The sequence below is a fragment of the Cladophialophora bantiana genome (assembly GCF_000835475.1).
Source record: "Cladophialophora bantiana CBS 173.52 unplaced genomic scaffold supercont1.2, whole genome shotgun sequence".
NCBI lineage: Eukaryota > Fungi > Ascomycota > Eurotiomycetes > Chaetothyriales > Herpotrichiellaceae > Cladophialophora > Cladophialophora bantiana.
This window is the reverse complement of record NW_015971576.1, coordinates 101,251-127,520: the sequence shown is the minus strand read 5'-3', so window position 1 is coordinate 127,520 and position 26,270 is coordinate 101,251. Positions and strand designations below refer to the sequence as shown.

Sequence of the window (26,270 nt, the reverse complement as noted above, 5' to 3'; positions counted from 1 at the left end):
GTACCTTCTTCTCGGGAACAAGTCTGTTGTCCACGCCACGGTCCTACGGAAGTATCTCTCGTAACTCCTGGCTTGGCAGCCTTGCCCACGTGTTAAAGCGACAACCCGTACCATAAGGTGAGCCAAGCAGGGGATTCGGGATAAACTCTGGCCCAATCCTGTGTGGCAGGTAACCGGGGAAGAGAGGTAAGGCCTGACCGCTTGTTCTGCCCCGGAAATAAGGATTCGGTGCTAATATCTAAGTGATCATCTATATCGTACCCTGGTTCAGGCGAATCGCTGTGGCTAGTGGGACATTTGCGGGTCGGCACTGTTCCACATGGACGATACTTACAAAGCAATTCGTGATGGATGACCCGTTTTACTGGTGACATCAGTGACAGATCAACTTCTCTTCCCGAGTTCGAGAATGTTGTCCACCATCAGCTGGCTAGCGCCCAGGTAATTGGCCGGGTCACAGAGGTCCTTCAGTTGTTCTTCCGACACGTATACCGCCACACTGGCACGGTCCTTCAGAACGTCAAACAGTGCCTTGTCCTTCTCTATCGACTCCTTGCAAGCCTCGTAGACCAGGTCGTGAGCCTGTTGTCGACCCAGAAACGGGGCTAGACCCATCATCACGGCTTCCCCGACGATGAGACCCCTGGTCGATATAAGGTTCTTCACCATGGAATCTGTGTTGACGACGAGGCCTCCCAGCGCAAAATTGGTCTGATGCAGGGCGCCGACGGCCAGGACGAATGCTTCAGGCACGGCTACCCATTCCAGGTGCCAAGGGCCCGAGGCCCGCTCGAAGTCAGTCACCATGGCATCTAGTGCCAGACCTGCATTCGCACGGAGTAATTTTGAGGCAGCAAGGACGACTTCGCTTGAGATGGGGTTCCGTTTCTGCGGCATAGTTGATGATGCACCGCGGTGGGGGACAAATGGCTCCGCCACTTCGCCCAGTTCATTGGACGACATAAAGATTAGATCATAGGCGATCTTGCCGAGCGAGCCTCCCATGAGGGCAAGGAAGCTGACGATTTCAGCCACGTTGTCCCGGGCGACATGCCAGGTGATGCTGGGGTTGCTCAGACCGAGCTCTTTTGCGAGTTGTTCTCTCACGCGGAGACCGGCGTCGTCAGATCCTAGAGAGGCCAGCGTCCCGGCCGCGCCGCCGAACTGGACCAGAAGGCATCGGTTTTCAATTTCCTGGAGACGCTCGGAATGCCGAAGGATGCTGGATAGGTAGACGGCGCACTTGTATCCAAATGTACATGGTAAAGCATGTTGTAGATGTGTTCTGCCAGCCATTGGCGTGTCGCGGTACTTCTTCGACAGAGTTCGGAGTATGTTTTCTAGTTCTTGCAAATGGCGTTTGATTATCTGCAACCCATTGCGCATCTGAAGCATGGAGGCAGTGTCCATCTGCAGCAACCCCGGGAGTTAGAGCGCCGGGTAGCCAACAAATGCAGATATTGGCCCTGTTCTGTCACATGGGCAAGGGAGGAGGAAAAAAAAAATCTACCTGTCTAGTTACAGTCTTGCAAACGTGATCGACTTACAATGTCTTGTGTGGTGGCTCCCCAGTGGATATACTTGCCCATCTCACCAGAAGCATGTTCCACGAGCTGCCGCACTAGAGGAAGGACAGGATATCCCACGATCTCTGTCTCGCGCGAGAGGCGGTTAAAGTCAAGACTAATATGTAACAAGCAATCGAATGAGCGCGGACGTTCTGGGTCTGCAGGAATTGGGCGACAGGTGGGCCCAAAACACTCACCGAAAGCCCTCCTTCTCTCTGAACTTGTTGGTGAGAATTTCTCCAGCCTCAGCCGGGATGAGCCCAACCTTGGATTGTGCCCGGGCTAGAGCAAGCTCGACATCGACCATCTGCTGAGTGTATGCCTCGTCATCGAAGACAGCGCGGATCTCTTGGGTCCCAAAGAGGTTTTGGAACAGGCGTGAATCAAGTGCCGAGACTGACATTTTTGGGGTCTTTGGGACTGAGTCTGGTTTGTCAACTGCTTTTGTTCGATGTATTTTCGTTTGGGAATATGGATCGACGGGTTTTATAAAGATTCTAAATTCTCTCTGTCTCTGAGAACGTGGCCGGAGAGTCTCCTGGTGGTTTTGAAGTGCTCTTGTTTATGCCTTGCGGGGTCGTAGCCTCGTGCGGGGAAGGCTGAGGCTTGAGGGGTTCAAGTCGAGGAAGGCTCCTGAGTCTCCACAAGCCTCCATCACCAAATTGTTTGGAATTTTGAACTCTGTGGGCGCCAAGCCATGTCTATTTCAAGCTAGACCGCCACTGTCCTTGCCCGTCACGTGCCGGACAGGTGAATTGCGATGTTCGATGGGCAGGATCATATTTTTTTGAAAGAGTCTGCATTGATTATTACCGGCTGGTTTTGTCATCATGATTATGGTTTCACAATCGTGAGGAGTTTGTGTGATGTTGTCGCCCTTTTTTCATAGAGAGGGAGTCCAGAGAGAGGGAAGTCTTGGCAGTGCAGACTGCACTTGCACTGCCCCGCCTGCTGCTTTTTCACTTGGATTCTCAACCGCTTTTTCGAGTCACTTTTGCAACACCAAACTCAGACTCCTTCGTCCCTCTCCACCATCTCACAGAATTCATCCTCCAATCACCATCCGCATCTGTTCCTCTTTCGATCCATCCTCTATCCTTCGAAATAGCATACAGCTCTTCTCCAGTCAACCCAGGTCGAACGAGATAACTGCCTCTCACACACTGGCCCAAGCTCGTGCTCGGTCTCCGCCACTGTCGACTCATAGCCTGACATTCCTCAGTCACAAGTCACTGCCGGTCTGAGTCACGTGTGTTTAAATATGCTCCTTGTGAGAGTGTACCACAGACTAGATCTCCTTTGTTCCTCGATCCATCCCTCTGTGTGCCTGTAAACGACCCTGCTACAATGCCGCCAAAGCCCCCACCGCCCAAGCCTCGCGCTGGCCAACACCGCCGGCCCAACTTTCGAGGCCGCATCGATGGCTTAGGCAGCCCAGCACCCAGTTCTCTGCGAGCGTCAACCCCTACGCTCGTGCGAGCACCCACGCCAGTCAGCCAGCCCCAGGCTCGCTCGAAACCCCTGTGTCCTAATCCCGACTGTCCTGATCGGTCAAATGTCGTCTTTGGTGATCAAGGACTCATCTGCCAGAGTTGTGGTGCCCTAGTCCAAGAAGATTCCGGCCTTGTTAGCGAGCAGGGCTTTGGCGAGACCGAGTCTGGCCGTATCACTGCTCTTGGTGTTCAGGTTGGCGAAAACCAAACTCATCAGAGGACCTTCCACGGAGGAGCTTTTGGGACTGCTGGCCGCGAGGCCCCGCTGAATCGCGAACGCTCAAAAGCCCAGGCCAAAACCGTCATGTCCTCCTACATAAACCTTCTTGGCATCAGACAATCGGAGGTGGATGCGGCTGAAAGACTGTTTGAGTTGGCAAACAGCAATAGCTTTGTCCAAGGGAGAAGCATCGAAAGTGTCGCTGTCGTCTGTCTCTATGTCGCTTGTCGACGTAAAACGGAGCAAGTCGAGGGTCAATTGAGACCCTTGTACAGCTTCATGTTGATTGACTTCGCCGAGAAGATGAACATGGATGTTTTTGCACTGGGCAGGGTGTACCAGGACCTCGTCAAAAAGCTGTTTCTGACCAAAGGAAAAGGCTTTCGACCCGATGGCTCTGCAGAATTCTGGGGAATGGATCCGGCCACGCTTGTACCCAGGTTTGTCGAAGAGTTGGATTTCGACAAGCACGACCAGGACAAAATCAAACGCGATGCTATCAACATCGTCAAGAGAATGAAGCGCGACTGGATCAGCCACGGCCGTCGACCTTCGGGCGTCTGTGGTGCTGCGGTCATTCTGGCCGCTCGGATGAACAATTACCGTCGTACCACACGCGAGGTTGTGCTGACGGCAAAAGTCACCGAAATTACCATCAACAAACGACTGGAAGAATTCCACGACACACAAGCCAGTAAACTTTCGGTCACAAAATTCAGAAACGAAGCGATCCCGGTCCCCTATGTACCGCATCCGCTCGACGAACAACATCCGCCTATCTGGAAAGAAGCACAAAATCCGAAACCCAAGAACAAGAAGAAAGGTCGCCCTAGAAAGCGTGCTCTCGCAGAGACCGCCGCTGAGATCGAGGACGATGCTGCGTCTCCTGAACCCGAAGCTAACCAAGAATCGGACGAAGGGCGACCACTGCCGGCGAAACGAGTTCGGATTGACGCAGAAGGTTACAAGATTCCAGAGATCCCAGCTCGACGGACGGTCATTGATCCGGCTCTGACTTCTGGCGAGACACCTGCTGAAGCACAAAGCGAAGAGGCAGACGCTCTGCGAGGGGAGACGCCTGCATCGTCGCACGACGAGCACAGTCAAGATGTCTCGAATGCCTCGCAGCCTCCACATCGGAAACCCAAATCCTCGCATTGGAGAGCACCGCCTGCATCGGCAGCCGAAATTGCGATTGAGAACGAAATTGAAGAAGGCATTGTAGAAGCACTACGAGACAACCCGGAACTCGACCCAAACTACCGACCTCTGCCTCCAGGTGAAGAGGAAGGATCGGTGCAACAGCCCGGTGGTGGTCAGGCTGGAGGACAGCAACCAACCCTTATAGATCTCACCGCCGACCCAACCCAGACTGTTCCTCCGCACCCGAGAGACAAGAAATGTGGACCACCCGCGAACTCGACAATTGGTAACCTTGGCTTCGTCTCCCTTTCTCCGACGCTCAAGCCTGACGAATTCGATTCTGATGAAGATGTCTCAACTTGTCTCTTGTCTGAGCAAGAATCCCGTATCAAAGAGAGGGTATGGGTGAGCATGAATGCCGACTGGCTGCGACAGGATCATGCGAAGAGGATAAGGAAAGAGTTGAAGGAGGCGGACATGAGGGCAAGGGGCTTGGACCCAGAGCAGGAGGAGAGGAGAAAGAAGATTGAGAAGGGAAGGAGAAAGGACGGGACGAAAAGACCGGGACGCAGGGGAGACGTTAGCTATTTGAGGGAGCAACGGGAAGGGAGAAGGAGAGGTAAAGGTCAAAGGGCCGTGGGCGAAGGTGAGGGCGGAGGGGAAGTGGAGGGTGCAGAGGGCGACAACGAGGGTGACGAAGGAGAAGGAGAGGAAGGCCAAGACAGCACCACAGTCGTTGGACGGGAAAGAAGCGCAGCGAAATCCATGAGATTGATGCTCATGAATCGGCGAACTTTCTCGCGACGGATCAACTACGACGCCCTCGAAGCTATCTACGGGATGGCATCGACCAGTGAGGATAGCGAATCGCGTAGCCAAACTGGTGAGGGTCGAAGCCGCAGTGCGAGCGTCGCACAAAGCGAGACTACGGCGACTCCTGGACCTGGCGGGGAACAGGAACCGCAGGAAGGAAGTAGGGAAAGCAGTGTTGTGAGCAGCACCGCTATTGGACCTTCAGCAATCTTTCGCGGAAGAAGAGAGAGAAACCGAGGCAGTCTTGCTGCCGAGAGGAGGGAGATGAAGAGACGGGAGAGAATGGATCTTGAGAAGGCAAAGAAAACAGCTGGTGCAGGTCAAGGCAGCGCGGGCGAAGCGAGCAGGTCCGTGTCGAGAAGTCGAAGTGCGAGCATTCCTGCTACGGAGGGAGAAGGGGAGGGCGGGAGAGGACGCGAGGTCAGCGGACCGAGTCCTGAACCTGAATCTGAATCTCAACAACTGCAACCGCGGCAGCTTCCCTCTCCACTGAGACCACAGTCTCAACAGATACCTAGAATACAGACCTCGACTGCCACAACGGGCCGTTCATCCTCGGTTCCGGGAGTCAAAGTCACTGATAGATATTCAACAGGGGCGCGACAAGGCGTCCCCGAAAGAAGGGTAGACGTCCAACTGGAGGATGTGGAGATGGACGATGGAAACAGGGAGGATAACGATGATAATGAAGACGACGGCGAAGCAGGGGAAGAAGAAGCAAGCGATGACTGGGACGACGACGATGGAAACGGGGACGAAGACGAAGACGAAGACGAGGACGAGGACGAGGACGAGGACGAGGATGAGGATGGTGATGGTGGCGATAATAGAGAAGCCGACGAAGATGTCGACGCAGCTTTCGAGGGCCGGTATGTCGGTCGATAGCCAAGGTTGATGAATTGAGTCCTGTCCTCGTGATGCGGACCGGAGAAAGGCCGAAACGTACTCCAGGTTGCACGAGAGAGTGAAGATTCATGCCCGTATCATTGCTACCTCCCCCTGAACCGAAAGACCGACTAGACTGAATGAGGGTGACCTGCTCTCAAGATGGGGTTATACAACAAGGCTCACAGACCCCAATACTCCTTATGCATATTACCTAAACGTACAGGGTACAGCCTCGCAAGCCAAGCAGGTCGGGCACCAACAAAGACCAAGACTGGCGAGGCGTCGCTGGGCGTCTAACAGCGAGTGTCCAGAGAGGCGCAGTGTTCGCCTGCCAATAGGCTAACTTCAGAGCATGTGCGAAGCCTACCAGCACCAGCCCAGTGGAGGTGGTAGGCAGCAAGATGGTCAGGCGCTTCTGTCTCAACCGGTCTCTCCCTCCAAGCCATGACCATCGAGTTTCCTTGCCCTTGCTTGATTATCCTTTCCTCCTTTGCTCCTTAGCTACACTGTCCTTCCATCCCTACATATCACTTCATCCTCTACAGTAATGTCTGGCATCGAGGCCGTGTTTGGCGTGGTCACTGGCGCTGCCGGCTTGGTTTCGCTGAGCATCGAGCTCGGCAGGTGCGCCGTGAGGCTGGGGAGAATATATCATACCGCAAGGGAAGCACCACGAATCATTGAAACCTTGGTTTTCGACCTCGAAACTATGGCTATATGCCTAAGGGACCTGGAACAACACCGGCTGCACGACACCCACAGCGGAGTCCTTCTTGCGCGTTGCATCACGAGCTCTCAACAAAGGACAGCTGAGATAGTGCGGCTGGTCGATAAAATGGAGCGTCACATGACGGACCATGTCAGTGTAAAAGGGAAACTATACACTGCTTTCAAAGAACGAAACGTGAAGGAGCTACTCGACGACCTAGAGAAGGCAAAGAGCTCATTAATGCTCGCCTTCTCTATGTACTGCTCTGCCGAGCAAAGGCAGCGAGCCCAGGAGCACAGTAACCTCCTGAGCGACATTCAGGCCCAGCTTTTAACGATTCGCTCTCCACCCCAGTCCCAGATGCTTATCTCTTCAATAGGAACCACTGCGGCCAGTGGATCAGCATGGACGGCTACGCAGCAAATGCATAACACTCAGACGCTGAGTGTCCAAGTTGATGAGCAAAATAAACCGGACACTCACTGCACGGTTGGGCCAGGCAAGCGCAAAAACAACAAAACGCGCTTTCTGATTAGCCTTCGCTTCCCAACACAGCTGTGCTCTCGCGTTTGGGATTTTGCATTGACTAGGGCCCAATGTGGCTGGGATATCCAATTGCGTACATATAACGTTGTGCCATATCATTCACTCATCTTTCGTTGCTGTAGGAATGGCGATCTTGCGGGAGTTCAGAGACTCATTACTGGTGGCAAAGGAACACCATTGGATGTTTACGATCGTGGCGGAAACAGATGGGGCACTTTACTGGAGGTAGGCATCTTGAATACTCCGTGCATCCAGAGTAACAAATCTGATGATCTTGACTAGCAAGCTGCCCTTTACGGACAGGTAGAGGTCTGTCGCTATCTCCTCACCCACTCGAGTTGGTTGGACCGTGCAACAACGTTGAGCGACGCTCTCGGTTATTACGCCTTGTCCGCCTTTTCGGATGACCACTATAGGGCGGAAGAGATGTATCGACTTTTTATCGAAGCCCCTGGTTTTGATGCCGACCTCTATACCTCTCCTCTTCGGTATGCATGGATATATGGCTGCCAAAGTGAACGATGTCTCGATATAATCCTGACCAACCAGTTTTCGGGGTTCTGCCGCCTGCCTCTCGAAGCAAGGTTTGAGCTTGCCGTCCAGACTGGCGTCCAATCTTGCATGGAGCGCGCCGGGTTTCTCAAGTGCATAGGATTGGGAAAATCTGATCAAAGGCTTGCTAATCTGAGAAGCAGCAGTGGTTTGACGATTTTGCATTACGTTGCCCGCCGTCTTTGGACGTTGGTGACGTATTTCTTTTGCCCTTACCACAGAATAACAGAATGGTTTGATCTCGGCGTGAGAGTCTTGATAAACGGCGCAGATCCTTATGGCGTTGCTCCGGGAGATGATCAATCCTCGGTCAGGAGATTCTTCATGAACCAAGACGTCAAGCAAGAATACTATTGGCAGACCACGGCCTTATTAGACTGCATGGGCATTGCAGATTTCGAGGTGTTACGGTACGCCGGCGGCTGGATTTACACGGAAATGATGGACGCCCTGCGTATATGGATCGAAATGGTGCAAAAAGCTGGCCTTGACCTCTGTAAATACGGCGCCAAGGAGAGCCAAATCTGGGATTCATTAGTTCTTCGAGGGCTCGAAGAAAGACGTTGTCATGGGTCAATGCCCGTGGAGCAAGATCGCCTTGAGTCGGTGCGAGTAGAGCGACTTGTATACGGACCCACGCCCGCAGACTGGAGTCTCAAGGTTTCCTACTCGCAGACGCTCTACGTGCACAAGCTCATTCCCCTTCCCGGAGCATTCGGTCCAAAAAGCAGTTTGCCGGATCAAATCATATGGTTTCCAGACGAGGAAGAGGAGACTGAGGGCAGCTGGACGATTGTTCAGAAGAAGAGGTTGGTTCCTGCAGCCGCAGATCTTAGAGACCTAGTTTCTTCGTCTTGCGGACCATTTATGGAGCTTTTGGACGAAACTCAAGATGATTCGGGCGTGATTATGCTCATGCAGCATCGAGCCTCCCGCTCTCCAGGCTTAAGACCTAGGTCACACAGTGAACCCCCTCATCTACGAAGAAGAGAAGTAGATTACTACGCTCAACGATCAAGCCACAGACGATATTGGTTAGGGAAATGTCATCTATGCCCTTTCGACTCACGGTGGAAACTTGGCTGTGTTGAAGCATCGGTTGAGGGCCTTCAACGTTTGCGGGACTATACGGCATGGCACGTTTTCAATGTTAGGGGGTGTGCCAAGGGCCTATCTAGCAGGTGCTATTCAGTTCAGGAATCAAGGCGTTGGCGGGCAAACAGTTTCCTCAAGGAAATTACTGATTGTCAAGACGGCTTCAGACAAGAACGGTTTCTAAATGATGCGCAAAGAAGCCTGAGGCACACGTTCACGCAAGACTGTCCCCAAGGTTGCAGCAAGGTTCACTTGGATCAGCTTCATGTGCCAGAGGCGCTTCGACACTGGCATCCGCAGAGGAGCTATGAGGACTTCAACATGTCCCAATGATCGCTAAAAACATGCCCTAGACAAGCCTTGACTTCAGATCAGCAACGTGAAAACACAGACTTCAAGAAGGTGAAATAAGAATCTCTTCGCCACGGCTATCTGCACCATTTTTTTCCCTCACAGAAGCATTGGCTGAGTGACTGCCTTTCGTCAGAAAGGACTGATGCGTCTAATACTGTCCAGGATCGATGGTTGGGACGTTACCTACGCAAGGTGGTGCGAATGTTACCAGAACATGATACCCGCAAGTAAGGTGGTTGATCAGAGTCGCCGCGGATTGTGAAAAAAAAAAAAGAAAAAAAAAAGGCAAGACTCAAAGCCATGAGACGCGCACGCCGGTATTGTCAATATACCCTGTGTGTGTATGTCTGTTCGCTTCCTGCCTCCCTGCCCTTGCGGTGCAATGCAGTGCCGTGCCAGCATACGTATTCCAAGAACATATGTAGATAGACACCTATCTACATTACTCCTAGGGATATACGTAGGTACCTAGGCTACGAGGTTAACTTGTCTTCGTACCTCCTCCTTACCAAGGCTGAGGCTGGGTTTGAGCTCTTTCGCGAACAAGGCATATTGTGACGATCTCACGATATCCCAACGTATCAAGAGGTGATTTCCGGGATAGTATTCGACATGTTGTAGGTACCTATGGTGTGTCGGGAACTTGAAAGGAATGACGGATCTCTTCTGTTCGCGACCACCTCTGTGTATCATATATCCCTAGCGAGATAGGTAGGCAGCATACCTCGCGCCTTGGAGATGGAGTATCGACAAGCTTCCACAGTTCAATACTCTTGTCGATCTCTTATGTGGCGACTTGCAGCCTTGTGTCGTATTGTCACAGTCGGGGTTGGAATTTACTGTCCTACTCTACTGTACGTAAGACTCATCCTATCCCATTCTACCTAGGTACCCTATCGTTGTGAATATGACATATCCCCTTCCTGTCAAGGTTGTCTCCCCCGTAAAAATCATACGTCTTATCGTGAACTCGAATAGTCTGTCCCTAGTAGGTAGATAATTTCCTCACCTGCTTCTTCTCCATTTTCCCTTCGCTTTCTCACCTCGTATCTTTCGATGTGTCGAGCGGACTCGTTCGCCTGGACAAGCGTTTGGGAAAGCAGAAGGGAGAGCGTATGACTTGGGCAGAGTCCCCGGAAGAATCCTTTCGAAGGCTTTTCGCCCGTCTCGGGCAGAATGCCCCTCGACGATCGCTTATGTTAGGCGGTAAAATCGTTAGATTCGCCTTTTCGCGCGCGGACGAGGTTTCTCTGTGTCGTGTAGGAGGACGCAAGGCGAATGATAGCTCACACGTCAATGCCGTGTAGAAAAGGTGAGCCGGCGGCGTAGCTTGGTTTAACAGTGGTGCACTCTGAAACCCTGGGGTGGTGATTGGCTCTTGTCGTGGTCGTCGTGTTCGCAGTCGTTCTTATTGAAATCGTGCCGACTCGTCTCATCTCAAATATATCCATCGTGTTCATGGGATCTATTCATCTGGGGTGTTGTCGTGACTTCCGTGGTAGGGCCGTATATCGTGATAACTTTGCGTCTCAACAACTCTTCATGTCCTGCGATCCTCCTCATCCTCCATCTCCTCATCTTTCTCTTCTTCTATACTCTGCGCACTTAGCCCCCTTCTGTGTCCCTTGGGGGCCTTGCTCTTTTCATTCTCGAGCTGATCATCCTGCTCTTCCCGACCCATGCCCATCCCCATACCGCCGCTCATGAGATCTCTAAAACTCACCCTCCTCGCTCTGTCACGAAGGCTGGGCGCTCTCGGTCGGTGTTCTCCTCTGGCCCGTCCGCCCCAAACGGGTATTTCATGCCAGATCCGGCGGCCGATATAGTACAGGATGTCATAGAGGATGGCGAGGAGCCAGGGGACCATGTTTATGAACGCCAGAATCAGCTGGCAGCACATTAAATTAGCGTCAGAGAACAATGCTGCCGGGGTGTTCGAGCACGCGGAGACGGCTTAGAAGGAAATGGAAGATAAGTATGAGACGCGGCGCAACTTACAAATGCACGTACAATCCAAGTTTCGTAGACCGTCAATTGCGCCGGGAGAAGGGAATACCACGCCATTGTCTTTTGTGGATCGCGCAGCGTCTTCCAACGCAGTGAATCCCTGAGCTTCTGAAGACGCGGAGTGTCGACTTTTCCGACCGAAAAGCGACAAGAAAATGTCGCCACCAGCAGTTTCAAGCTCACCTCGGCGTCCCGCCACGATATTACTCGAGGCAAGGGACAATTGGCACAGACATTGTTCCACCAGATGCCCGAACCAGGAGGTCGAGCGGTTGCAGCAGTCGAAGCAGTGCAGTCGAGTTAAAGAAGCGGGGTGATCGAGGAAGGTGCCAGACGGAGTTAGAGCATTCCTCGAGTGTCGCGGGTGCGCAGATCAACAGTCCATGCTGGCTACAGATGCGTGCCTTGGTATCTTCTCCACAACCCTCACACTACGCACAAACCTACTCAACGGATAACACCATGGAAGCATTTCTCGCTTAACGGCATGAGCTCGCAAACAATTGAGAGACAAGTGGGATTTTTAACGTTTAAATCTTTAATTGAAAGAACGAAGACCACTCTACAAAGTCTCTATGGGAAATCTTTGGAGAACGCCAAAAATGTGAATAATCCCATCATCAGCCCTTTTGAAAAGCAAAGAGAAAGTGAACAAGCCGAAGTCCTCGTTGGAGATGCTCTTCCCCTATTCCGATATCATAAAGCTCGCACATTTCTTTTCCCTAACCGCATTGTTCATTTTGGTTTCGTATCAAGTCGAAAGTCAATTGAATTCCGAACGCTGAGAAGAAAACTGGTCCCATTGTTGTGAGGGACCTCCGAAAAACAAGATGCCCCTTTCTTCAGCTCGACGCCGGTATTTGATCCATAAACCAGTACATGGTTCGTCCCGAGCGGACAACCGCACATGAGACATGGAAAACGAGACCATCGTGTGTCGTCGTCATTTCATCAAGTCATAAGCCTACGTTTTTTCTTCGCAGGAGTCACGGGATCGGAAGCCCGTCCATTGTTGGGATCCCGCATCCGTTGGACAGGCGTCACTCCTTTGTAGTGGGATGAGGTGTATGGAGAGGCATGATTCTTCTTCCTGCGGCGAGAGGGTGCAGGGGTAGCAAGAGGTGAACTCATGTAATCCATGTCCAGGAATGACGGCAGCTGGCTCATGGCCGCAAAGGCTGGATCAGCATTGCGTCGGAAAGCCGTCACATTGCCGTTATTGAGATGGGAGAAATCATTACCCAACAGCTCCTGACTGGGAGGCATGAAAATGGGTGACGTGGGCCCGTCACTATCTTCGGAACCACTGTCGAATTGTATCACGTCGGTGAGGCTGATCACATCTTCCCCAAGTCCATCCGTCGGGAAGTCTCCAGCTAGGTCACCATGGTCAACAGCAAGATCATCGAAAAAGAAGTTATTGGTAGGGTAAAAGGCTTCCAAGGGGCCAACAGCCTGGCCTTGATTGAATGGGTCATTGATTGCGGAATTGAGGCTGGCCAGCATGATGTCTGCACTTGGGCCAGCCAGCAGTTCAGTAGGGTCGCGATCACCAGCATCGCTCTCCTCAATGAGCTCGGCAAAGCCCACGTCGGGACTGGACGTTTGAGATGCCCCATATCGACGAGCAAACTCTTCTCCGAGCAAATGAGGATTGGTCATGAGAATAATCTTGCCCGAAGGGTCGAGAATGCCCGATGTCTTGTCACCTTCGTCGATGAAGATGCCGCGACGGGGGCCCCGACGATGAGCTGGCTTCTTGCCCGATTTTTTGGAGGGCGGAGACGCCAAGGGGGACATTTCTTTTTCGTCGCCGGCTGCGTGGGGTGTGCTTTGAAGGGCCTCCTCCGGCAAACAGTCGTCGGTCAGATCAGCTGCAGGGCGTTAGTCATCATCCACACGGACAAATCACGTTTCAACATACAGTCGTCCACATCATCGACCAGCCCGACAACACGTCTGTCAGCACCGTGGCGAGAAAACCCGGAGTCTGGTAATGCCGAGGGCAGTAGGGCACGAGTAATTGTAGGCGACTCTGACATGGGGAAGTAAATGGGCGGATCGGCATCCGTGGCAAAGTGCACCCGTCTCTCGGGAGCGGTTTCAGTAGCACTATCACTTCCTTGTGAGGAGGCAAAGCGGTAGATGGAACCCTCACTCTCATCTCCAAACCCGTAGGCGGACAAGCCGTCGATCTGGTTGAGGAGGAAGTCGGCATCGCTCTGACCTTCTTCGGAAAGCATTGCGAGCAATTCCTGCTCTTGGCCCTCGACTTCGTCGTCAGAATCGCTAATGTCATCGACAGCCTGATAAACATCGTTGTCATCGTCCGATTCTGCGAAGACCTTTTCTTCGAAACGCTTCCTGTTCTCTTCGGGGGAGAGATTTGGGTCCTCGTCATCCTCATAGTAGTCTTCAAAATCACCGAACATGCTATCAGAGCTGCTAGCGAGGGAGACATTGTCTGGTGCAATGGATTGATGCTTTGGCCCCGCCCCATTCAATCTCCGCGAACGAGACGGGGCTTTTACTGCTGGCAGATCGTCTTCATCATCGGCTTCATCCTCGCTGTCTTCGTCCGAGGCATCGTCTGCCGTCTCAGACCCGTAGTCGGACGAATCGTCGCCCTCTGAGGCCGAGGTGTCTGCTCTTTTCCTTTTGCCAGACGATTTCTTCGTTACCATGTTTTTGGGAACAGCTTTGCCCCTCTTCGGCTTCGGCTCATATGTGTCGTTGGGGTGTTCTTTCGACTTTGATATTCTGATGGAACCCAGCATTGGCTGGCGACCCCGCGAGTTGCGGGTGTACAGGCGAGACATTGGTGACTTAAAAGTCAAAAGCTCAATGGCTTGCCAACAAATAAGGATGAAGAGAGTAGATGGTAATATGAGGGTTCGATGTCAAGGATAGCGGGGGGACAGGTGGGCGGAGTGGTCGTCCTGGGGGTGAAAATATCGTGCTCAGCACCTTCGTGTCGCGAGGACAATTGGGTGCCGTTCCGGTGTGCAAATGGGGCAATTTCGAGGACAACAGTGGACGGGAGCTCCTACGCGGGTAGAGCCTCGAAAGAGTAGATATCGAAACGAGGATTTGCTGGAGCTGCTTGACTGGCCACGAGAGAAGACTCCCTCTCCGCAGGTGGGAGAGGGAGCCTCCCGGCCGTCTAGAAAGCAGCGAAGGCCATGAGCAAAAGATGGTCCTCGAACGATATGGAAGAAAAATGCTTGGACGATGCTCTGACAGATAGTAATAATATACGGGTGGTGAAGTTGGCTGAGGTTGTAGCAAGAGGGAAAAGAGAGGAAGGGAAAAAAAGGTGAGAAGTCGAGGGCAAAAGAGGCTTTTGGGATTGTACGGCACAGTGCGGTGCCTGCGGTGACTGCGGAGCGGGCGGTGGTTCCATTCCGCCTGGACGCCCATTGCTGGAGTCATTCTACTTAAAGGCACTAAGGGCTGGACTAGCCACCTGCCTACTAGGTATTGAGCCTATCGAGCTCATGGACTGAGGCGGGTTGGCAATGTGCAACTCCACAGGCCCTCGCAGAGCCTGCACACCGCTATTTATTCCCAGCTCTTGATCGACTCTAGGTACTCGGTGCATCTGGAGCTACGTAAATGCGCACCATTGGTTACACACTTGCATCTTGGTTCTTGTTTCTGCTATTGTTGGGCATCTGTTGACTGTTTGACCTCTGTACAGTTCTTGCTGGTCTGGAGCACCATGAATCTCAAAACAAAAAGGGCTTAACACAAAAAAAATTCAAAAAAATTATATCAGATGTTTTCTCCATCCCGCCCCTCGCGTGCCTCAAGCGCAGCCAATCGCTACCCAGCTATTGAGACTCCGGTGACTCCATTCCTTCTCCAATGACTCAAAGGCAAAACCCTTCGTCACGTGCCACATGAGTAAAACTCCATAAAATCCTATAAAACTCAATGTGAGGGAAACTCAGAGCTTGCAGAAAAATCATTCGATCTCAAAATACTGACAAGGAGGGAAGCCTCCGGTTACTATGCACCTCAATCCACTGAGAGTCACTGCTCTTGTCGTTCGCGCCGTTGCCAAACCAAAGCCCCATCCCGAATCATTTCCAGCCCCGTCAGGCCCATTCTCAAGGCCAAACCGCTACCCGCCAAGTTGAAACAGAAGTGAAAAAAATGAAAAAGTTTGAGAAAAAACCCAAACTTAAACGTACCCCACACTCGCATCGCCGTCACTGTCGTCATCATCATGATTCGGTAGGTCGTCACGAGTGCATTCTCCTTGGTCCAATCCCCATTCGTCACGGCGCTGAGGCTGCCGTTGCTGTCGATGGAGAAACTGCCCTGGGTTCCACTTCCACCGGCTGCTCTGGCACCTCCACCGCCTCCTTTGCGGCCTGAACCTCCTCTATGCCAGCTTGCACTTCTTGGATTGATGCCCCCTTCTCGGCTGTCGTGGTGGGATATTCATCCGGATGCTCTGCCTTGTAGTCGACGTCCAACTTTTGCACTTCCTCTTCGGTGAGCTGCCGTTCTTTCTCCAACCTAACCTCTCGACCACGTTTATGACAATACCAGAAGACAAAGAGCAACACTGCGCCTCAAGGATTAGTCTATAAGTTGAAACAGTGGGTCGCCCTGGGGCCGAGAGAAAGTCCTTACCGAACAATGCTAGTGACCATAGAACATTCATGCCCATGAATGCCGGGAACCGCGCCCGGAGATAGTTCATGATCGACCTGAGCGCCGCCGTGATGGCTGTTGGCTTACCCACCAATTCTTTCAACGAAGGTGTCTTGAATCCCATCTTCTTCGCCGCAGCAGCTGCCTTGCCTGCGTTTTCCATGTTGACCCCGCTCTTCTGCGCCCTTTCGGCAGCCGCCGCCATCATCTCAGGCGCAAACCCCTTGGTCATAGTCTCGGGGAGTTTCTCAATGAGCTTCTGCAAAAATGCCGGGAGCGAATTGAAAGTCTTCTGCAGCTGCCGGTCACCATTCGTCAATAAACTCTCCAGGTCTTCGTACGCCGTGGGCACACCGTTGACGAGATCTTTGAAAATTAGATTGAATTTCTGTAGCAGTTCTTGCGTTTCGTCGCTGATGGAGAAGACGCGATTGTTGACGGCCGCCAGGTTGAGCCGCTCCAGCACGATGGTCATGTCCTCTTCTTCCTGCCTGGCCTGCTTCTCTTCCTCGCTGTCTTCAAGTTCGCGCTTCTTAAGACTGGCAGCGATGTCTTCTAAACCAGCAGCGGTGGCCTCGTTCTTTTGGCGTTTAACGTCTCGGCTATCCCGCCTGAGCCAGCTCCAGGTGGTCTTTGGTTTAGGCGGGGCGCCTTGTGTGGCGCCATTCTCGTCTTGCTGGATCATTGCCGGCTCTTCGCTGAGTTCATTTGGAGTCTCAGGAGGGAGAGGGATGTTCTGGGCGCCGTCCATAAGGGCGATCTGGGCATCCTTGCCTTGTGTCAGCACCCCCGGCCGGGCTGGGAGCGGAGGAGGATTTTCTTGAGATGTAATGCGATCCAGAAACTTCTCATCTTCCTCGGACAAGACCGGCATCTCAGATTTGCGCGAGGTTACAAGGTGGGCCTTGGCCTTGATGTAATTGATATATTCCATTGCCATGACTCTCGCAGACAGTCGATTTTAATTATGGGTCAGAATAATATTTGGCCAAGTTTACGGGGCCTTATGCCTCAGGAAGGGAAAAATAAAGGTAAGAATAGAGACAAAAAAAAGGGTATCACACTGTCAATAATGATGAAGAGAATGTCCCTTCCGAAGGTGCTGAGTTAGCTGGGTCATATCGAGGGGACTGTAAAGTGGTGTTTGCGCCACATCGACGTCATGACCAGAAGTTGGCACAGCCATGTCCATCAACAGCCAATCAGCGCGTCCGACGACCAAGCTGCTGCATTGCTCTGAAGGTTGACGGCTGATAGCCTTGCAGCGAGTAAACAAAATGATGTAGGGTTGAAGGGAATATGGCGTGGACGTGTAGACTGGATCACAGATCTTTGAAGGTGTCGGATTAAGCGAGAGTGCATGCTCAAGATGGCCGTTTCGAGAAGGGGAGCGCATGAGTATGTCAATACCTACTGCTATGACAACAGAAGCTGAAAGCGAGCAGTCTTTTTTTTTTTTTACCTTGCTATAGACGATCGTTATTAGAAGAGGCTGAGAAGATCAGGGGGTCACGGTTTCGGGAGTGACTGCGATTGTCGACCTGCAGGGTCACGACCACCGCCCTCACCCTCAACCTCACCTCACCTTACACCTTCACCTTCACCTTGGCCTTCACCTGCAATTCCGTCACTCCCAACTGCGTGTTTACACCCACAAGTGACACAGTGTCAGTCGTTCCAACACCTTTTTCTTTGTCGCTCTCTGTCCCAAGACTGCGCGTCCTCCTTTGAGTGTTGACCGAACCTTGATTGCCTCGCGCGCCCAACATGCGGGTCGACACCCAATATTTCGAAAGACTCACGGCCCCGCGCAAGACGGAGTGCAGACCTCTCGTCTTCCGCGGTAAACAACCAAACCAAAACACAAAGAAACAGGCTCCGGCAATCGTCAACCACCAGAGCGCCCACCGCCTCCCGTACTTCGCACACCAGCAGCTGGATCTCGAGTACTTTCCCCCAGGCAAGTCATCGGTTGACGGTCCCCTGAAATGCGGAAAATTCTTGGGAGAATTTTTAAGTCTAACATTAGCAGACGTTGGTCAAGCAGTTGGTGGTCCGATAGTGGAAGGTGACAGAGACGCGGGCAACCAAGCCTGGGACGACGATGATAGTGACGGAGGAGCCGATCTCGAGTCCGAAGCAGACGATGACCTGGGTCTGGAGGTAAGACCATCCATGCAACACCTCTTGTGTTCAGCATCACTGATCACATCCGACAGAGTCACAAGCCTAAGCCCAAGCGTCGCCGCGTATTCGAATCGGGCAAAATCACCAATGCAGCAGACATCAAGAAGATGAAGATCCAAGGAGGTCGCCCCGCCGTTGCCAAAAAGGTCACCGCGGACCTGGATTCTGATGACGAGTTGATTGTGCGCATGAAAGAGGCTCGATTTCTCGAGAAGGATATCGCGCAAGCTCTCATCGACCAGGGTCGCACCGCCTACAACCCAAAAACCATCGGCACCCGCTGGAGGCGCATCAAGGCCGCCTTGCAAAAGAGACAAGACGATCTGCTCGACGCAGATTTAACGGACTGGCATGAGGGAGATGTATGTATTGGCAATCGAAGGGGCACACAGACGACGACTGACAAGCTCGCAGGATGATGTTCTATTGCAAGCTGTTATCAAGACCGAAAAGGAAGTCAAGAGGCTCAAAGACGACATCGAGTCGAAAAAATGGCGCATGGTGGCTGATAATATGAAGAGAATGAAGGCATGTCCCACCATTGTCATGATAGACGCAAGTTGTACTAACTATGCGAACGTCCAGCCTGTGGTCAACTTCTCCCAGAATGCTTGTCGAGACAGATATGATGCTCTTCAACATGGCTGCGCGAAACCCACGCCAGAATCGGTCGAGAATCCAACTCCTGAAATCCTCGAGCGCATCAAGTCGCGAAAGGACAAGGAGAGGAAAATTCGAGAGGGCAACCAAATTGCTGAGATGGAGCAGAAGAATGTGGAGGCTAATGGCTGGACTTCGAGGATGCGTACCTATTTCTAGACGACCGAATGGAAGACACCAAACACACACTTACCGGGCGCATACCGATCGAGTACTCTCACAAGCAGTCCTGACTGGGCAATCCAATATGCCAGGCACTTTTGCATCACAGCGGCACTTTTGTTCTTCGGCATTGCGTACACATTGCCGCCTGGTTAGATGGCTCTGGCTAAGGTGAGGTTGCCAGATCGGACATCAGGGCTGATTTTGGAGGCGGCGCAGCGTTGGCATCGACGTTCGGATTCATCGACCTGGTGTCAATATCTGGATGGGAATGTACACAGAGGTAGCAGGATGACGGAGTCACAAGCTGGCGATCTCGGGTCTTGGACACTATGTATGTGCCGCGGCCTGCGCCAGAGGCACAAGACGCGTGCGACCGTCGAACGCGGTCAGCTGACAATGTCAACAAATGATCTCCAAGTGATGGCTTTTCCCTGATTGTGCTACCTCCAGTACCTCTCCATCACTTCGACTGTCTTTCCCGGGGCTGTGTTTCGACAACTCACTACTGCAAGTTGCACTGCATGCATGCCTGGAGATAGGCGCAGCAAATCCAATATGATTCGACACTCCATCTGTTGGCTTGGTTGCCTTGGGCCAAGACCTCCGCAGCCGCCTGCGCTGCGCAGTTGTTATATATTTCAGCCCTGCCGTTTCTGTCCTTCTTCCTTTCCTTCCTTCACGCACCCGAGCAGGCAAACCACACACGCGTCCGGCGATCTTTGTCTTTGCGCAAAGTAACCCGAACCGTCAAGTTCTTCCGTGTGATTTCTGTTGGCTGTTGACCTTCTCTCCGGAGCTTGGTTGGCAGGCGAAGAAGTCATCCAGCGAAGACTTGCGCAGCTCCTCATCACATGCTTCCTTTGTGAGCGCGTCACTCTCCCACCGAAGAAAACCTATCACGCTCTCTACTATCCTCACAGGTTCTTCTGCCCTTCTTTCGATCCCCTTCCTTCGCTCGTTCGTGAATCTCTGGATCTTGACAATCAACAATCATTGCATTTCCCGCCTAATGCCAATGCGCTCTTTCGACGACATGTTCAAGCGATCGTTCAATACCAGGGAAGGTCGCATCGTCAAGTCGAAGACCACAAAGACCAATTATCCCGAACACGTGAAGAAGAAGATGCAGGACACTGTGGACGCCGGCTCGCCAGTGGCAAGGTAGGCAGCCGCAAACCAAACAAAGGATGGCCGTTTGCGCGCAGACACATATACTGATTTCTAGATGCAGCACACTGACGAGTCCCATCGTCACGTTGGTGGTGGGTTGCGAGCAGCGACTCTTCGCTGCTCACGAAGACGTCCTCTGTCATTCACCCTACTTCGCGGCTGCTCTGAAAGGCAACTTCCTTGAAGGCGGCTCGAAGAGGGTGGAACTGCCCGATGAAGAACCCGAAATCCTGTCCTGCATCCTCGAGTTTCTCTACAAGGGTGACTATTATCCTCGCTTGCTTCACAACAAGCGCCGAAACACTTGGGATCTCGAGGACGCCCAGGACCTCATAAAAAATGGTGGCCGCGGAAACAACGCATCGACAATCTATCTCCCCGATACTGGCGGCGACGTTCTCAGAGACACCGTGGTGTACTGCGCTGCCGAGAGGTACGGCCTGGAGGAACTGAAACGTCTGTCTCTTCGGAAGCAGGGGTTGCAGTCTGGAATCCAAGTCGACGTGATCTTGCGATCGGCTCGGTATGCGTACGCGCACACGCCAGATACGGAATCGCGACTCCGCGCTCATTACCTAGCTCTGATCATTCGAAGTCGCAAGACTTTCAAGAGGAGCGGAACCATGCAGATGGAAATGGAGAATGGGGGCAAATTGTTTTTCGACCTGTTTGTGGCCATGTGCAATCATATCGATGACATTGTTGAGATCAGGTAAGAGAAATACACAAGACTTGGTGGCACTTGAGACTCGTGATCCGTGAGACAAACAGCTTACATCTTTCGATTTTGACAGCAACAGCCGCTCTCCCAAAGTCATCTAAAAGGTTGCACAATCCACTCCAAGGCTCGACGGTTTGGTGCTATGATGTGAGGTAGGACAGTATGTTTACCAGGGCCGTTGGTATCAACAACGAGTCTTGTGGGACCTCGCCTGCTTTGACAGCAGCAACAACTCCGCTTCTTCTCGAGGTTGGCCGACGACAATTGCTGGTTCATCGCAACCCTACTCCTTCTAATGGCCCTGCTTTAGGCGCAATTTCAGCTTTCCGCTCTTTCAATGGGATTTTGAGAATCTCATGGGAATAATCAACTCACAGTGTGCGACCTACAACTCGCAGCTCTTATGTACCTTGGTTGTTTTCTCGACTCTGATGTCGACGTCTGATATGGTGAAGCTACTTTTCAGACCTGATTCCTGGGATGGGATGAAAACCTCTGTGTTCAGAATAGGAAATGAGAGATTCGGCCACCTCAAAATACGTTTACCAGTGCACTTTGTTGTGAATTGACATTCTACAGCCATTAGCATGTGATAAAACAGTGATATCCAGAGTCCGGGCAAGCGTGTGACAGTAAGTCGACATGGTTTTTACCCACTCTTTCATTTTCGATTCTCCCTCGCTTGCAATTTGGATACCCAGTTCGAGATGCGGTTGGATCTCTTTACCTTGTCTCCTTTCGTTTAATTTCTCTCAGAATTGCACTCAATCTGCCAGTCACTAGTCTTTCCTGCGTTTTCTCTCGTCTCCTAGCACCATACTCTCGATAACCGGTACGTCACACTTTGAGATGTTGCAGTGATCGACCTCTGAACTCCTCGGCATTCATTCATCGGCCCTTTACTTCGACATTATCGATATGTCAAGCTCCTGGGGCGAACCTTCTTGGACTGCAGAGGAGAGGGCTCGAAGGTACAAGCAAGAGGCATTATTTGCCCGCTCTGACGACTGTATAAATGAACATGGAGTCGGAGAACCCAGCTCAAGAGGCACAATCACACGGTATCCCTTTTCGGCCCCGAAGCGACGCAGAACTTCTACGACGCTGTCGTTAGGGCGAACATCGTCTCAGCCGTCTCCAAATATGTCACCCCAATCTAGGCCTGCGCGCGTCAGGATCAAAAGGGAAGCTGAAATACAAGCTCTTGAGAACCTGCAAAAGAAGCCACCAGATCAGAGGGTGAAAATCTACGTAGGGAAGAACAATGAAGAGATTGAAGTGGCCCTCGAAGATCTTGACAAATCACCAATACTGAGGGCTTTGATCAGCAAACTCGGCGCGCCGGGTCCATACATCATGCATCCGAAACTGACGACGGTCAATGTCGACCATTTTCAATCCGTCCGCGAGTTTCTACTTACCGACGAATACATGCCCGCCCTTGTCGACAACCCTCATGGAGAGGATGTGATCCCTAAACAACTAGACGGCTGCACGTCCGTTGACCACTACGAAAATGAAGCGCTCAGGGCGGGACATTTGTATGTTCTTGCAGAGAAGCTCGGGATGGGCACGCTGCGGGCCCTCGTCTTTCGGAAAATCACGCAGGCGCAATTCCACAAGTACGGCATCAGATGTCTTCTTGACTTGGCCATGGTGACGTTCTCGAGACCCCAGGAGAGCGACATGAATGGAAAAGGCAGGTGCAAGCGTGACGAAGACGACCACAACGATGATGAAGGGGATGCTCTGGAGAATTGGCTCGTCGAAGCGTTGAAGAACCAGTTTCAGGCGACCATGATCCATCACGCTCAGCATTTCTTTCGCGTTGCGAATCACAGTGCTTGTAAGAAACGAGGATTTGGGGTCAGGGTTCTCAGAAGCAAAGTTGAGGACTGGGAAGCACTAGGCCCAGATTTCATCGCAAGTGAAGACGATGATTGAGGCCGTGATTCTAGGTATTGCGTGTTGGACGATACGAGAGCACATTGTTGGCTCCCATACATCTGCTGCAGTGGCTTCCAGACTGCGGCGTATGAAGAAAACCGACATTCAGCAAGACATCTACCAGGCTCTCTCCGAGGACAACGATTTTGACGAAACGAGCTAATCTTTCCGCGGTTTATTTGCTTCTGTTTCGTCAAGTGGATCTGCTGCGCAAAGCTTGATATCTTCCGCGGTACTGAAATATGAACACGAGCAACGGATTACTTTCATTGACAAAGATCACTGCGCTGCGAGCTGGCTGGCGAGGGCAAACCAGGAGACTGCAGCCTTGTCGGAAGAACCACGGAGACGGGGCAGAGGGGGCGCTAGGGTCATAGCCTCGGCCCAATACTCATTCCCCATATTTGTCGAGTCCTCGTCTCTTCGCTTGACCGCCCCGCTATCCTTCCCCCTCAAACCCCGCTGCACGTTTACCAATGTCTTCGAAAAAGACGCGTGCTTGGATGAGAATGGTAAGAAAATAGTCATCCGCTTGCAGGGGTAGTAATACGAGAATCCCCTCTATGTTGCCCACATGGAGAAAAGGCTCCTTGGGTCGGCTTCCCTTTCGTGATACACACTCCAGAACTGCAGCCTTGGTGGCCTCACTTTGGGAGCTCCTGGTGGGACTCAATGTCGAAGTATTCGAGTCAGAAGACTTGACACCGACCCTAAGGCTCCATCTATTCGGCATTTCTCGACTTCGGATCTCCAAACACGAACCATCCGGCCGTGCATTTGAAGCCCTTTTTCCGTTTATGCAGAGTTGCGACAAAGGAACCCCTCCTTCACCCCTCGTTGTCTGCGCAATCCTTGAAGTCCGCGTATTGAGACATAAAAACCTCTTGGTGCTGGCCTTACTTGCTCTCTCCTGCCTCTTTGCTTCTTTCTTGCAGCTGTCTCTGTCTTGTTCTAACCTGTCTCCCTTCTTGCCGCGGTGTTGAGATCGCAAGCTCCGTCGCCATGAGTGATCCTGCCCCGACTTTCGATATTCCCAAGGAATGCTGGGGTGGCGTTGTGGTAGGTGGCCTGAAGGGAAGCAGTCTGGTCGAATGTCTCACACGACTCAATAGAAAAATGAGGGCCCGGACTTCTACGTCGAAGTAGAGAAGGTGCCTGTGCCTGAAATCGGTATGTGTCGGCTTGTTGTTTAGAACTTACTCAGTTCTCCTGACCTGACTGACCACTGTGTTTCCTGTCCAGGTCCTAATGACGTTCTGATCAAACTCAATGCCACCGGTCTCTGCCTCAGCGACATTCACTTTATGCTGAACGACTGGAATCTTCCCAAGATGTCTGAGTTGGGAGTAAGATGTGCCGGGCACGAAGGAGCTGGAGTTATTGTCAAGGTTGGTGAGAACGTCAAGGCATACAAGGTCGGCCAGCGGGCGGGGTACAAGCCAATTCAAGATGTCTGTCATTCCTGCGAATACTGCAAAACCGGCAGAGAGACATACTGCGCAAAAGCGGTCTTCACAGGTGGCGCGTGTGATGGTGGGTGCGGGTTGACGTGTGCAAGAACGGATATTGACACTTCTGCAGGGTCATACAAGCAATATGTGGTCTCGCCAGAGAATTACACCACTGTGAGTTCCAATCTAGGCATGCGAGACCACAGGCTAACTCTGTTATATAGCTCATTCCTGATGTAAGTGGGCCAACCCCTCGCCCAGAGCCTTCGCACACATTGACCCATTCAAGGGAGTATCCGACTACGTCGCCGGCCCCGTGATGTGCTCGGCGTCTACGATTTACTCGTCGCTCAAGGAATCAGATCTTAGACCCGGTCAATGGGCAGTCTTCCCCGGTGGCGGTGGAGGTGTTGGGATCCAGGGCGTTCAACTAGCTTCCGCAATGGGTATCCGACCAATCGTGGTGGACACTGGAGACGAGAGGAGAAAACTCGCCCTGAACTTGGGTGCCGAACATTTCGTCGACTTCAAGGAAGAAGACCCTGTGAAGAAAGTCCTCGAAATAACCGAAGGAGGAGCTCATGGCGTCATTGTGACCGGTGCGTGTCTCTGCACACACTGTGATCTCCCCCGACAGGTGGCTAACAGAAAGAACAGCCGTACAATCATACCCAATTGCGCTCGACTATCTCGGTGCTCGAGGAGGTGGACAAATCATGTGGTAAGCACATATTACGACCGACCAGGTCAGATGCGCACGTTAACCCGTCCATAGCATTGGCATTCCCCCGCACGGCAAGTACCACATCGACCTTGATCCATCAAAGCTGGTTTTCCGGAATCAGTCCATCAAAGGAACGCTGGTCGCCAGTTTGGCCGATATCGACGAGACACTAGACTTTGCCAAACGAGGTATGTGCGTGCACGGATAGATGACCATGGCCAAACTGAAATGGTATCTAGGGAAGCTCCGACTCGAGCCGACCGTGGTCGGGTTAAGCAAGTTCAATGAATCGGTCCAGAAGCTCAAGAACGGGCAAGTAGCTGGGTAAGTTCGGGCCTCGGCGGGCACGGCAAAGCAAAGTGGTCACTAACCAGGCGCGCAGGCGTATTGTGGTGGACTTCAACTTGCCGTGATGGAGCATATCACTGGTGCAGTGTTTTTTCTAGGCGAACTGGGGAAGATCGCAAATGGCCATCTTGGGTAGAGAGGTCTTGACGTACTAGCTAGACGGAGCTAGATAGGAGAGATGATTCTGAAACAAGTATGCTGGCAAGTTATTGGCTGCAGTTTCTATTCCGAGGACCTGCAAAGGCAGCGCTAGGTGCATGGAGAGGAAGGGAGGTCTGTGTAAAGTCCCGGTACAGTGAGAAAAGTAGTGACAAGGTACCTTGGCGGGCTGGGTACTTGGTGGAATTTCTGGTTGTTCTAGTACGCATTTGGCTGCTGTTGAGTACCGGCCACTCACGATACAGAGATGACCAGACCAAGAGACCCACTCGGTTCCCAAAATAGACGGACCAACCACCGCCAGCATTACGCGCCGACCGTGTTTGAGGCCATTTCAACTCCACTCCAAGGCTTTCTTCTGTCTTGCTCTGTCTTCTCCCTCCATCTTCCCCTTCTGCCAATGTCCACAATTTCCACCCCTCGCCTCGCGATTCGCTTCTCTCCCGCCAATGTGCTTCTCCAGCGTCTTCACAGGTGTGATGGATCTCCATGATCCGGCATAACTTCTATCTTGAGCCGCTAAACGCCAGCCAAGGCACGTCTTCTTCCAGCCTCGACCGATTGGGTCGCTTGCATCATGGTGGGAGCTCCCTTTCTCTGTAGGTGCACCCAGTACTCAGCAGAGGAAATCGTAATCATTCACTTTTGTCCTGCTCACGTCCCTTTATTTCTTGATTCTCTTCTT

At 52.2% G+C, this 26,270-nt stretch overlaps 10 protein-coding genes across 10 annotated transcripts; 6 read left to right on the top strand and 4 right to left on the bottom strand.

Moving 5' to 3' along the window:
- Nucleotides 1-384: 384 nt before the first annotated feature.
- Z519_01048 (3-carboxy-cis,cis-muconate cycloisomerase) lies at nucleotides 385-1,971 on the bottom strand (the record flags this gene model as incomplete). The annotated part of the gene is made up of 3 exons (XM_016758805.1): nucleotides 385-1,410; nucleotides 1,548-1,683; nucleotides 1,766-1,971. 3 exons carry the CDS (start codon nucleotides 1,969-1,971, stop codon nucleotides 385-387), a joined length of 1,368 nt encoding a protein of 455 aa, XP_016624133.1.
- A 944-nt stretch (nucleotides 1,972-2,915) lies between these two features.
- Nucleotides 2,916-6,122, top strand: Z519_01047 (uncharacterized protein; the record flags this gene model as incomplete). The annotated part of the gene is made up of 1 exon (XM_016758804.1): nucleotides 2,916-6,122. One exon carries the CDS (start codon nucleotides 2,916-2,918, stop codon nucleotides 6,120-6,122), a length of 3,207 nt encoding a protein of 1,068 aa, XP_016624132.1.
- A 550-nt stretch (nucleotides 6,123-6,672) lies between these two features.
- Nucleotides 6,673-9,360, top strand: Z519_01046 (uncharacterized protein; the record flags this gene model as incomplete). Its single annotated transcript, XM_016758803.1, has 2 exons — nucleotides 6,673-7,605; nucleotides 7,663-9,360. 2 exons carry the CDS (start codon nucleotides 6,673-6,675, stop codon nucleotides 9,358-9,360), a joined length of 2,631 nt encoding a protein of 876 aa, XP_016624131.1.
- A 1,561-nt stretch (nucleotides 9,361-10,921) lies between these two features.
- Z519_01045 (uncharacterized protein) lies at nucleotides 10,922-11,445 on the bottom strand (the record flags this gene model as incomplete). Its single annotated transcript, XM_016758802.1, has 2 exons — nucleotides 10,922-11,269; nucleotides 11,380-11,445. The coding sequence occupies 2 exons, from the start codon at nucleotides 11,443-11,445 to the stop codon at nucleotides 10,922-10,924; spliced, it is 414 nt and encodes a 137-aa protein (XP_016624130.1).
- An 894-nt stretch (nucleotides 11,446-12,339) lies between these two features.
- On the bottom strand, nucleotides 12,340-14,207 carry Z519_01044 (uncharacterized protein; the record flags this gene model as incomplete). Its single annotated transcript, XM_016758801.1, has 2 exons — nucleotides 12,340-13,262; nucleotides 13,313-14,207. 2 exons carry the CDS (start codon nucleotides 14,205-14,207, stop codon nucleotides 12,340-12,342), a joined length of 1,818 nt encoding a protein of 605 aa, XP_016624129.1.
- A 1,464-nt stretch (nucleotides 14,208-15,671) lies between these two features.
- Nucleotides 15,672-16,993, bottom strand: Z519_01043 (uncharacterized protein; the record flags this gene model as incomplete). Its single annotated transcript, XM_016758800.1, has 2 exons — nucleotides 15,672-15,964; nucleotides 16,033-16,993. 2 exons carry the CDS (start codon nucleotides 16,991-16,993, stop codon nucleotides 15,672-15,674), a joined length of 1,254 nt encoding a protein of 417 aa, XP_016624128.1.
- Nucleotides 16,994-17,820: 827 nt separating this feature from the next.
- On the top strand, nucleotides 17,821-19,059 carry Z519_01042 (uncharacterized protein; the record flags this gene model as incomplete). Its single annotated transcript, XM_016758799.1, has 3 exons — nucleotides 17,821-18,216; nucleotides 18,273-18,602; nucleotides 18,655-19,059. The coding sequence occupies 3 exons, from the start codon at nucleotides 17,821-17,823 to the stop codon at nucleotides 19,057-19,059; spliced, it is 1,131 nt and encodes a 376-aa protein (XP_016624127.1).
- A 1,039-nt stretch (nucleotides 19,060-20,098) lies between these two features.
- On the top strand, nucleotides 20,099-20,951 carry Z519_01041 (uncharacterized protein; the record flags this gene model as incomplete). The annotated part of the gene is made up of 2 exons (XM_016758798.1): nucleotides 20,099-20,226; nucleotides 20,297-20,951. 2 exons carry the CDS (start codon nucleotides 20,099-20,101, stop codon nucleotides 20,949-20,951), a joined length of 783 nt encoding a protein of 260 aa, XP_016624126.1.
- A 923-nt stretch (nucleotides 20,952-21,874) lies between these two features.
- Z519_01040 (uncharacterized protein) lies at nucleotides 21,875-22,900 on the top strand (the record flags this gene model as incomplete). The annotated part of the gene is made up of 1 exon (XM_016758797.1): nucleotides 21,875-22,900. One exon carries the CDS (start codon nucleotides 21,875-21,877, stop codon nucleotides 22,898-22,900), a length of 1,026 nt encoding a protein of 341 aa, XP_016624125.1.
- A 1,005-nt stretch (nucleotides 22,901-23,905) lies between these two features.
- Nucleotides 23,906-25,406, top strand: Z519_01039 (uncharacterized protein; the record flags this gene model as incomplete). Its single annotated transcript, XM_016758796.1, has 9 exons — nucleotides 23,906-23,962; nucleotides 24,016-24,073; nucleotides 24,146-24,436; nucleotides 24,485-24,528; nucleotides 24,579-24,590; nucleotides 24,644-24,953; nucleotides 25,012-25,075; nucleotides 25,130-25,266; nucleotides 25,318-25,406. 9 exons carry the CDS (start codon nucleotides 23,906-23,908, stop codon nucleotides 25,404-25,406), a joined length of 1,062 nt encoding a protein of 353 aa, XP_016624124.1.
- Between the last annotated feature and the right edge of the window lie 864 nt (nucleotides 25,407-26,270).